Source organism: Manis javanica, chromosome 5, assembly GCF_040802235.1.
Source record: "Manis javanica isolate MJ-LG chromosome 5, MJ_LKY, whole genome shotgun sequence".
NCBI lineage: Eukaryota > Metazoa > Chordata > Mammalia > Pholidota > Manidae > Manis > Manis javanica.
In genome coordinates this window covers 102,267,403-102,279,807 of record NC_133160.1, presented here as the reverse complement: position 1 = coordinate 102,279,807, position 12,405 = coordinate 102,267,403, and the positions used below count along the sequence as shown (strand labels likewise).

Sequence of the window (12,405 nt, the reverse complement as noted above, 5' to 3'; positions counted from 1 at the left end):
CTACATAAATGAAAAAACCTAGATTAATCACCCAGTGTGGCAACATGGGGCAATTGTATAGGGTGCCTAGATTAGACAAACTAAACCAATCAGTGGATATTGGATATTGAAAACTTTGCGAACCCATGTCATTTAAATTGTGAAATTCTTATGACCCCAATTCTCCACTTTTTGTCATTGATGTCTTCTATCATCTTGGATACAGGTGTAATGAATCAGTATAATAATTAAGAGTTATCAAAATAATTTACATTTAATGTGAAACTGTTAGAAAATAGTATGGTTATGCCATCAAAATAGTGAAGTGCACAGCAATCTTCAGCAGTCATTGAGTGACTCATGCAATAAAAATGTATTGAGCACTATTATATGATTGGGATTCAGCAACAAGACAATAACCTATGTTCTAACGGATGCAGAAAGATAAACTTGTAAGTCATAAAAATACAAAGACAGATGCCAAAAACTTGGGAAAATTGACATTAAATAATATTTTACTTTCACCAATTCCAATATTCTTTTGAGATTACTCATCCCAGAGTCACAGTCAGGAAAACTTTGGGGGACTCTTTTAGGAACTGGCTATTTGGACAGTATTTGGACTCTTCAGAAACACACCCTTTCTCTTTCCTCCCTCTTCCTTTTCCTACTTACTGCCCCCCAATGACCCCTTATTTATTATTTAAGACTGAACAGTGAGTCATAATAATGTTTACAACTTTGGGGCCAGGAAATAACATGAGGTCTGGGTCACATGGGCATGTGAAAGCAAACTGGGTTCACCTTTTATAGAATCACAGAAGATAATTCGGTTGACCCATAATCCCTTCCTTCAACTCTAAACAGGATCACATAGAGACATGAGGATCTGACTGAGAACCCAAACACACATAACACCTGATGTTTATTATTAATTAGTTAATTAACATTGTTAATACTTTTTGAGGAGGGAGAAGAAGAATTGATGAGATTTGGTTGTAGCATGAAAAATGATCTCTTGGTATCTGGAGAAAACTTCAGTATTGACTTGATATGTCCTTATGACTGCTAGAAGTTCTTAAATTTAATATTTGGATTTTACAAAAGGGAAATCATACTTACCCAGAAATGTGCAAGCACATTAACTTCAAACGTCTTTTCAATCTGAGGGTCTTGTGTAGCAAACAAATCCGATGTGTAGACTACACCAGCATTATTTATTAAAATACTAACATCTCCAATTTCTGCCTGCACCTTTAAAAATTAAATAAGAAAAGTATTTGTATCATTAAGAAGTAGGGGGGTAGATTTGCATGCAATGACTATTAAAGAAGTGTTTTTCTATTAGACTTGGAAAAAAACAAATTTGTAATCTATGTGCCAACATGGAAAAAAAGAACCTTTTAATTTCAGGTACTTTATTTCAAAAGAAGCTCACCTACAAATCTATAGGTATAAAATTTCCTCTGCAATTCAGTCTCTTGACTTTGCTCTATTGATTATAGCCCAGGAGGCATTTGGCTAAGAAAAACTAAGTGACAAATAAGCAACATTTATTTTTTTAAATAGTACTTTCAAAGGTAAGCAGAAAAAAAAGTTAAATTCATTGGCAACTGCAGGGACTACTATGGGAAACTATGTAAAACTGATTATACCATTAAGCTGGCCACATTTTCTCTGTCTTTATTTTTGTGGTTGCTCCATTCTTTCACTCATCAACTGTTCTCTGTTGGACAGGATGGCACAGGAGGCCAAGGGGCTGTGGGCTTCAGGGCTGGCGATGCCAGAATGTCTTACTCAATATTTTTACAGTTCTTTGAGTATCTAACCTTCTTGGTGGGTGGACTCTAGAGTAACTATGCATTTTGTTATGCATTGTGGTGCAAATAAAAGCCAACTAGAATTATCATTATTTAATTAGTGCTGTCGTGTGTTGGGCGACTGAGAGCGGTGGCGAATAGCCTATTAAAAGCTTTCTCACTTAATTCTCACAACAATTCTATGAGCTAGCAACTCAGTATGCTCACTTTAAAGATGAGAAACATGAAACTTAGAACAGCCAAGTTTCTTGTCCAAGATCACACAGCCACTAAAGGCCACATGTAGCTGGGACTCTCCCAGACCTTGGGACCTCAGAGCCTAAGAGAAGCCACAAACCTCAAACGCAAAGGAAAAACCTGTCAGCATCCCAGTAGGACATCGGTGTGCCGTCACTAAAGGCTGTCAGCCAAAACTTAATTTTATCAGGTTAATTTAAATTATTAAAGAGTCAAGTGAAGTTATTTGGCCCTTGATCAACACTATCTGTATTATATCCACATCTCTAGCCCAAGATGAATACTGTTGTTTAGAATAATGTTCCTAAGTTATTGAGAAAAACAGGACCTTTTATGTGATTGAATTGATAAAGCTGATGTATTGTCTCCAAATGAATGACTCAAAATATAAATTACTGTTTTATATTGCCAAACAATTTGCCCAGACACCCTTGGTCCTTCCTTCATCCTTGAGCTCCTCAATGTCACCTATCATCTCCCTAGGATGTGAATGTATGGTTTACACCTTTCTTAATAGTGAAAACAGGCCATACGTTTAATTGTTTAGGTGTATAAAAATATCCTGATACCAAAATAACCGCATCAAAATATCTAACAATCACAGGTCATTCATTGTGTATACTCAGTGTGAGCATATAGTTTATCTTAGAAAAATTTCAGTAAAAACACTATGGTTAAGGGAGGGATAAGGGGAATAAGAGGCATTACAATTAGCACACATAATGTAAGGTGGGCCTGGGGAAGGCAGTATAGCACAGAGAAGACAAGTAGTGACTCCATAGCATCTTACTACGCGAATGGACAGTGACTGTAATGGGGCATGTGTGGGGACTTGATAATGGGGGAAATTTAGTAACCACAATGTTGCTCATGTAATTGCATATTAATGATACCAAAAAAAAAACCCTACTATGGTTAAAATACATGGAATAGCTTCAAATAATAAAATTATGTTTTCCAGAAAAGCCCATTCGCAGATGATTCTAGAAATGAACATTTTCTATTTAGGTAACAGGATACTAGGCTAGTAGATCCCCCTAATAATGACTAATAACAAAATTTTATAGATAATATTGGCATTTATAATAAAATACTAATAACTAATTCTTACAAAGTGATTACTGCATGCCAGATACTGTTCTAAGAACTTCACCTCATTAGTTCACCTAATCCTCATAAGAGCCCTGTGAGTTAGGCACTGCTGTTACCCACATTTTATAACTGAGGAAACTCAGGCACAGAGAGTTGAAGTGACATGCAGGGACATAGCCAGAATTCCCTGGAAGAATGCACATATCTATGAAGGAAAATCACGGCTGATTTAGGTAAAACAGATACTGTTAAGTACAGATGTTTCTTGCTTACAAGCCTTGCTCTTATTGTACCCTCTTTCAGGAAAGCGATTTCTCACCACTGACTTGGACAATCCTACTTATTCTTTTGACTTAGCTCAGGCCTCACCAATAATAGAGGCATCAATTTGAAATATACGATTACAATTTAATAACAAGTTAAAAATGCCCTTGATCTAAGATTCCCTAACAAGGAGGTTCTCAAGTCTAGCTGAAAAATCTTCATATTGTAGTGAACCAGAAGACCCAGGGGTTACAGTCCAAGAATGTCTATTTTAAGGAATTTGCTTAGGTAATTCTACTGACCTTTTTACCATTACAGTATTTAGTTACCAAGTACAAGTATGAATGTGTTCAGAGTAAAACTCCACTATACATAGCACGTCTCAGTTATATACAAAGGAAAATAATGCTTTATAGAAATATAGATCTATTTATGATCAATGCCTGATAAAGTCAGGTTTACCCTAACTTCCCAGCCCAGTTCTCTGAGTAGATTTCAGAAGACCCTGCCGGTGTCTTCCAAGTACTGACCTGTATCAGCTTCAGATGGCTGAGGTGTGGGTACGCACGGTTCTAAGCACACAGATTTCTAGGCCCAGGCCTTGACCTACTGAAAGAAAACCTCTGGGTACCTATTTTTCAGTAAGCTTCCTGGAAGATTCTGGAACACACTGAAGTCTGGGAACTTCAGTTCTAGGTTCTAGTTCTGGGTCTGTCACTATCCGGCTGTACAACCCTGGGCAAATTGCCAAACTTCTGTTACTCTGCATCATGACTGGGTCATTTCCAAAATCCTTCTCAGCTTGAACACGATATAATTCTAACCACACGTAAAATCTCACCTGCTTTGCGCAGCTGTAAATATCTTCTCGGTTACTGCAGTCTACCACAAAGGCATGGGCCTTTGCACCCAGTCTCCTGCATTCAGCAGCTGTTTCCTCAATTCCATGCTATGAAGAGCAACACAAAGGGCAAGGCCAACAAAGAAAATAACATGAGCATATTTTATATCAACAGCTGAAAATAATTAATGGTAGGCAGATTCTTTGAACAAGGATTGGGCAAGAATTTAGCTGACGTATTTTTGGCAGAGATAGAGGCATACTTTACTCTCAGTGCTTTGACTAGCTTATGTTACTTGGAACTAAATTCAAAGCAAGCAAAGTATCTTAGAATACTAATTTTGTATTCATGGATTTTACATATTTTGCAAATGTATGTATGTGTGTGTATTCCACATGAGGTATTAAAAAATACCATTAAGCTTTTTTTTTGTCACTAAAAACTACTAATGGACATCAATTTTGGGGCTGCAAAATAAATCAGGAGTTAACCACAGTTAACTTTATTCACAGTTCCTTCATTCACTCATTCCTCCAACACTTCAATGTGTAGGTTGTATTTATGGTGCTCAAAAGACCCTTGTGGGCACAAAGATTAATGAGAAAGAGTTCTGACTATAGCAAGCTCAGAGTGTTGCAGAAACAAACATAAAATAAGCATAATATTTAGGTAGGGAATTGCCATTGTTTCAGAATAAAGGATTGAATATTGGCAGTTACATCTGGTTCAAATTAATATGTTTGTACTAAGTATAGTAATATAGCTATATACAGTTAGGGGAACACAGAGCAGCAGCATGCAGTACAATTCTAGTAGAAGAGGCACCTGAGTTAGGTCTTAAGTGTAAGTAGAACAGCTGGGTAAGGAGAGGGGACAGCACATGCCAGGCAGAGAGCAAGCAAAGGGACAGGAAGGAGAGACATCCTGTGGGAAAGCAGCACCAGCCGACTGGGGATGCTGGGTCATAAAGGTCAAGGCCAGCAGGAGTCCCGATTAAAGGGCATTTTAAGCCACGTTAAGTTTTATCCAAAAAGTTGGTGGGGAGCCACTGATTAACTCACAGAATCAGATCTGTGTGTTGTATTGATTACTCTTCCTAATGCATGGAGGGCAGAGTTTAGGGGTCAACACTGGATGAAGACAGAAAAATTAGGAAGCAGTTACAGTGATCAGGCAAGAGATGACCAAGTTTGAATTGTGGCATGAGAAGAAAAAAATGTGGAGAAGAGAATAATCTTTAAAATTTATCTTTAGGAGGCAAAGTCAGCAGGACTTGGTGACTGGATGAGGAGCACAGGCAGGAACCAAAGCTGACCTCCTTGCTCTTTAGTTTTGGTAGCTGGCCACATACCAGGAGGAGAACACAAGGAGAGAGCAGATTTGAGAAAAGGAATGATGAGCCCAGCTGGGGGCACTGCTTTTGAGTCATCTTAAATTTAGGATCAGACCTTGGGTTTCTGTTTTTATTTTTTGTTTCTATTTTTGCTTGTTTGTTGACTTGCTTTTTACCAATTTTTTAGCTTTTTTATTTTAAAGGATATCTCAAATAATACCTTGAATTGAGGCTTAGTCTGTGAACCCTGCAAGCCAAAAAATTAACTAATGGAGAAGCAGACATGTTTCCCACAGTAAATGCAGTAAGAGAGCTTACATTTATCTGCAGAGAAAATGATAAAACAGAACACTAGTGTGCAAATTTGCTAGTAAACAACAACTGCTTTTGCAGAAAACCCAAGTCTGAACAGTCATGGAAAAAACTAACAGTTTGCATGTTGACCTCATTGGGGCAGTAAAAGAAAATAGGGTATTTTCCCTTGGCTGAAATCTCCCCTACAAAATGCAGTACACTCTGGTAAGGAGCCCTTATTCCCCTAGGACCATCAAAACATCCACGTGAATCTTATGTTGTCCTCCTGTACCTAATAAGCACCTCTTAGCACTTCCTTTAAAAGTATATTTTTAATAATGTGGTATATACACACAATGGAATATTATCCAGCCTTCAAAAGGAAAATTCTGACACATGCTACAATGTGGATGAACCCTGAGGATATTAAGTGAAATGAAATAAGCCAGATACAAAAGGACAAACATTGCAAAATTCCAGTATGTAAGTACTGAATTTAGGTAGTCAATCAGAGAGACACAGAAAGTAGAATAGTGGTTTCCAGGGACTGGGGGAAGGGGAATGAGTAATAATTGTTTAATGGGTACAAAGCTCAGTTTGGGATGATGACAAAGTTCAGGACGTAGAAGTCCGGTGTAACAATGTGAATGCACTTAATGCCACTGACCTGTACACTTAAAAATGCCTGAAATGAATATATATATATATATTATTACCACAATAACAATTTTTTAAAAGTATATTGTACTGATTCTTTGGGTCTTATCTTTATGAAACTCAGTCCTTATTTGGAACAAATTTTATAATAAAAAACCATTTACTACTTATTCCATTCTCAGAGATTTGCTTATTAATGGCTGACTTTCTGTGTCAAACGACTGAGCATGTAGAGGTAAAGCTGTTCGTCCTTCACATCTGCAGTCCTGCTGTTGCTATTTGCTTGGTCCTCTGAACTTAGGACTAGGGTCTGCTTTCCACATCCTCTGAACTGCGCAACAAATTTAAGTTCTAAATTCTGCCAGGAAAAATTTTATACAGTTTCCATATTGATTTGATAAGAAATAAAAAATAAGCAGACCTTCAGGAGAGAATGGATTCCGCCTTTAAAAATTTTCTCAGCACAATGGAATTGCTCATCATTCTTTAAGATCTTCTTTGTTAACTTTTTTCCCAGTGTGCTGGATTCAGTTTCAAATTTTAATCCTGGGCTCTCCTTTGATCTTTACTTATCATTCTTTGCTCTCTATCCCCACAACTAAAACTTTTTGCCCATTACCTAGATTACAAAAAATCTAAATGTTTTTCTGAGATCTTCCATTATGTTTCCCTAATTATTCATTAATTCACTTTTCCATCCAATAAGTGCTTTTTCAGCATGTACTATGTGCCCTCCACTAACTGTAAATTTATCTTTCTGAATTTATCTAACCAGGCATGGGAGTGAGAATGATCAAGAAACAGGGGATTATCTATACAAAACAGAATGAATAATTCATGGCATCAGTCTCAGTAGAATAACAAAGCTGAAGCCACCACCAGTCTCTCCTAAATTCATGTTCCTTTTCTGTAGCCTTCATAGTGAACAGGGAGACGTCCATCCTTGACATCCAGAGATGATTGTATTTGGACACTGCTCTCCTTGCTGCTTGAGTTAATCTGAGCCATTTTCTCTGGGGACAATTTGTCTTTGCACCCTAGGTGAAAAGAATTATTTGATCTGGTCCCTCCCTGCCATTCCAGCTTGATCCGTCTTAACTCAACTTCACTTTCTCACTCATTCTCCACATATCTTCTAGTCCAAGAGTTTTACATCTCTAGGTTCTGCTGCCTGGACTTCTTGAAGTTTCCACCCTACTCCCCTTCCCCAATCAGGCATAGTGCAGGTATAGTGGTTCTCAGACTTTTATAATTTTTAAATCTGTACAATTCCAAGAAAAGTTGACTGGGGTGTATATACTGAATGAGGACTGCCAGCCTTTTATTTGACCAAATAAGGACATTAAAAACAAACACAGCAACTATCATTGTAATTTCATTAACCAATATACATATATTATCCACAAAAAATAGTAAGGGCATCATCTCAAAATAAACAGTGGATTATTTAAATTAAATGAATTTAGCATAATAAAAATTCACTACCTCATCCTTAATTTTCGGGCCAGTTCCACTGTTCTGCCAAGCCTGCATCATCTCTTACCTGGATTATCACACTAGTTTCCAACTGCTTTCCCTGCAACCCAGCGGCTGGAGGAACCTCTTCAATACAAACTGGCTCAGACCTGCCACTGGCTCTCCCAGGAAAAGCTGAATGAAGCACAGTGAGTATCCTAGAGGAATCTTTATGATCGGGAGACACTGTTCCTTAAGTCTCAAGACCAGCATTGTCCCACAGAAATAAAATGCAAGCCCTATATATATATATTAATTTTTCTAGTAGTCAAATTAAACATTTTTTAAATTTAGTAGTATATTTTAATATATCCAAAATATTTGAAATATCTGAAATTTATTATTATGAAATATCATTTCAACATGTAATCCAAAGAGTAGTTATTTATAAGATATTCTACATTCCTTTTTTCATACCGAGTCTTTGAAATCCCACGGAAATTTACACCATATGTCAATTCAGACAAGCCACATTTCAAATGTTCAATAGCCACAGGTGGCTAATGGCTACTGCCTACATGTATTTGGACAGCACAGATCTAGACCTTTTTAATTATTTCGCTCCCTTCCCTCACTCTGTGCCAGGCTCTGCATTTGCTGCTCCCTCTCTGCGGAGATGTGTGAGGGGCTCACTATACCCTCAGCCTCTTCTGTTCTTGACTCAATGGTCATATCCATCTCATTGAGGCCTTCTGTGTAAAATCAACTCTCTCACACCTGTCCACCCACCATACAGAGTCCCCATCTCCTTTCATATGATACTTTTTCCCCTGTACTTATCACCACCCAACATTGCATATTTTCTTAGAGCCTGTCTTATTTATTGTCCCTAGCTCATGAGGTTCATGTTTTCTTCGCTGCTATATCCTCAGTTCTGCATCAGAACAGTGCCTGGCAGAGAGGTGTGTCCAATAAATATTTATTAGGTAAATGCACTTCACTCTGAGTCAGAGAAAAGTTTGGACAAACTGGGTATTGGGTGTCAGGTGCCTCCTGGAAACCTCTTCATCAATCAACCACTGACCAAATAAAAGGTAAGATTCTAAGTCCTTCTCTCTTCCTTAAGCCTATACCTATTCTGCTAAAATATTACACTGAAGATTTTTTCTTTGTTATTATTTTTTAACTAAGAGATGATTTAAAATTTTACTGTTGGCAATTACTATGGCACAGCAATGTTGCTTTCTGTTGAATATCTTTTAAGCTCACCTCAGTAACTGCAAGTAGGATTGTTTTTCTTAATAGGAACAAAACTCTTCCTCTTTTAATATACTAGCTAAAACTATTACTTTTTCTGTATGATTAAGATAGATGAACCTAAGAAATCAGGTTCAGGAGACTACAAATTATTTTCAAACCAAAAGTGAGGCTAAATTTACAATGTCAAATTAGTTAATGGGCAGTAACTGGGAACCTTCTATCTTCTAGATCCGTTTATCATGTGATCATAAACACATCAATCAATCCAAGTTTTCCCCCTATAAAACGGCAATAGTAATTTTTCGACCTACTCTACAGAGATGCTGTAAGGCGTTGCTGTCTGCAAAATGCATACGTGCTTACAGATTAAAGGTGTCAGGAAGTAAAACACAAAAGCACTATTACCTTGTTTATATCCCACAGAACCAGTTTGCTTTTAAGTTTGGCAAATTCATAGGCCGTCAGTCTCCCAATTCCATGCCCAGCTCCGGTAATCAACACAATTTCTCCGGTGACTGATTTTCTCTTCTTGGGAATAAAAAGCTTCAGTAGAGACTCTACGGTGAAGACGATCAGTAAGGGCAGAAGCAGGAGGCACTGCAGAAAGAATTTCATCCTGTCGGTTGCCGCTAGCTTTTGTGTTGTTTTCTTCTGCCAGTCACAATAATTGCTTCTGGGGAGTTGTTCCGTCAAACACCAGAGAGAATAAAAAACAAGAGCAAGGAAGGGCAAGAGCAAGAAACAAACAATTCTGAAACCGTTCCTTCCGCTGGGCTGGACTTGGTTTAGGTCCTTTGCAATTGGCTCGGGCTGCAGTGCGGAGCGACCGCACGTTGGCTCAGAAATCTGGGAGGGACAAAATCCCGGGCTGCAGGGCTTCCTAGTACGAGCAGCCCGACGGGGCAATGCCCCGGGCGTTCTTTCCTCACTCTCTCCCAGTCCCGTGAGCCGACCTTGGAGGGCTAGTTGCCATTTGCTTTTACCTAAATTCGATAAATTTCTCGCACTGTTAGGTAACTGACTGGGTCCGCAGTCCAGATGCTTCTTTGAAACTTGATGGTTGCCCATCACTAGTACGGGGATGCAAATAGAGTTTTCTGCCTTAAGGAAACCTGGGGAGAAGGCCAATTGTGCAGCTCCCTCCCAGCTGATAAATAACATAGCGTCGCATTTTAGTTTGGGCTAGGCGGATTTCTGGAGGACAGAGAGAATTTTGTCCTTTTAAGGACAGGGAATATCAAGCTCCGGGAAAAATCTGATCATATCATAGGGGATTGTTTCCACAAGGAAGAGCAGTATATTTGCATAAACTTTTTCACTCAACCTCTTAGAATGTGCGAAAAAACATATACTGCACGTTAGTAATTGTGTCTTCATCCAAGTAAATACATGTCTGCCTGCAGAAAGAAAAATACAATGGAAAGAAAATCAACTTGTATAAAGATTACCTATGTAACTTCTGGTTTAGTAGCCAATATATGTTGCGTATTCAATAGATAACTAGTGATCTAAAAAAATCCTAGAGCTGGGTTACTGAAAGAAAAGACCCTCTGTGGGTTTGTGTGCATTAAGAACTTAATGATTGTTACATGTATTTTTTCAATTCAGTTCTTGACAGTAATGGACCTGGGGCTTTTTGAGAGACATAGTACTTAGAAAGAGACTTGTCCGGTGAGTGACGAATGGCTACCCTTTATATTTAAGAGAAGATCACAAAAAAATTGAAGTGCATAAGTAATTCATGAGCACTTCCTCCTCTTACTTAAGCAGCCCTATTGTCTGCAACTTCTTACAATCCTCAATACCAAGTTCACAGGAGTACAAACACTTGTATAGAAAGTTTCCAATTTCCAGGGCTTTTTCCTATGTATGTTAAATAATTTGATTATCAAAAATCCTCCTAGGAAGTAGAGAAGCAAACTATCTCCCTGTTTTGTAAACAAATAAATCAGACTTTTTAAAGTTCCCATAACAAGTTAAAGTGTTACTAGTAGAGTCAGTGTTGGTTAAACTTTTCTGCCCAACACCTTGTGAAAGAAAATGAAGTTCTGTGTTTCCCTCATGGCGGTCCCATAAGCAATGAGAGCTGTGCATGCTATAGAGACCCCAAATCAGCCAGGTTGGCTTGGGCAGTGCTGTGAGGATGTCCTGCAGCCATTCTTGCCTCTGTTACAAGACACAGAGACTCTTAACCTTCACCCATGGCTGGAACAGAACCAGCCTGGAATGCTCCAGAGAAGAAAATAAACCAGTCTGGTTCTTGTGTCCCTAGTAGAATCCTTCAGGAATAATCAGCAATCCTAATTATTGCTTCCTTTCACACATACAGCATTAGAATATCCACTGTGTGTTCCTTTGGGACCCTGCCCTAGTGTACCAATTGATAAAGCCTCATCCCTGCACCCACCCCCAGCTGTGAAAGATTGTTAATGTCTTCTCAAAGAAAGGTTTTGAAACAGTTTCTCAGAACACAGTGGTAAGCTGACTTCTGGGTCAGGATCCGCAGTAAGCCACTGAATAAACTTTTCTTAAACCCAACAACAGTGTTGATTTCAGTCAACAATCTGTAGGGAGAAATCACATTTTACAGGGTGGCAGTATGTGTATGTGTGTTTGCTTTCATATATATTGGAGGCTCTGGCTGTACTGTTTTTCCATTTAAAAAAATTGTAGAACCTGGGTAGTTTTGACCCACTAAATTGACCAGGGTTCCATTGGTCTAGGGAAAGAAGCCAGTGTTTGAAAGTAATCATATCTGGTCCCATACGTGTACGTGACTTCACCTTCCTGAGCATGCTTCCTAATTCGTACAGCTGGAATTTTACTAATATTTACCCTACAGGCTTACTGTGACATTCAAGTGAGTTAATATGAAACACAGTGATTTATCAACTATTAAACTATGTAAATTATAATTAACACTAATATAATTGTAAAGGGGATGGTTTTATGAGTGATGATTAGCTACTAATCTGACACAGTGAAAGTGTGTGATTTTATATATTTGTAGTTTTTAAAAATACCTTGCATTGGGAGAGTTTAAAATGTTTGATATGTGGAGCATGTTAGTTTCACACTGCCTTCCCAGCTGTTGAAGTAGCATTAAAAAAAAAGAAAAAAGTAAGGGTAAGGGGTCCTTCAACAATGTTTTGAAAACTTAAAATGGCCAGGT

The 12,405-nt window shown here is 38.2% G+C and overlaps 1 protein-coding gene across 1 annotated transcript in view; it reads right to left on the bottom strand.

The window, feature by feature from the left end:
- The window catches only part of LOC108393595 (estradiol 17-beta-dehydrogenase 11), a 48,819-nt gene extending 38,221 nt beyond the window's left edge, over positions 1-10,598 (bottom strand). Inside the window, exons 1-3 of the mRNA XM_037021152.2 lie at positions 9,639-10,598; positions 4,234-4,341; positions 1,102-1,233 (exon numbers count right to left, since the gene is read on the bottom strand). Of these exons, the coding sequence (XP_036877047.1) occupies positions 1,102-1,233; positions 4,234-4,341; positions 9,639-10,394 (996 nt within the window). The 5' untranslated portion in view covers positions 10,395-10,598. The remainder of the gene's footprint in view (positions 1-1,101; positions 1,234-4,233; positions 4,342-9,638) is intronic.
- Positions 10,599-12,405: the final 1,807 nt, after the last annotated feature.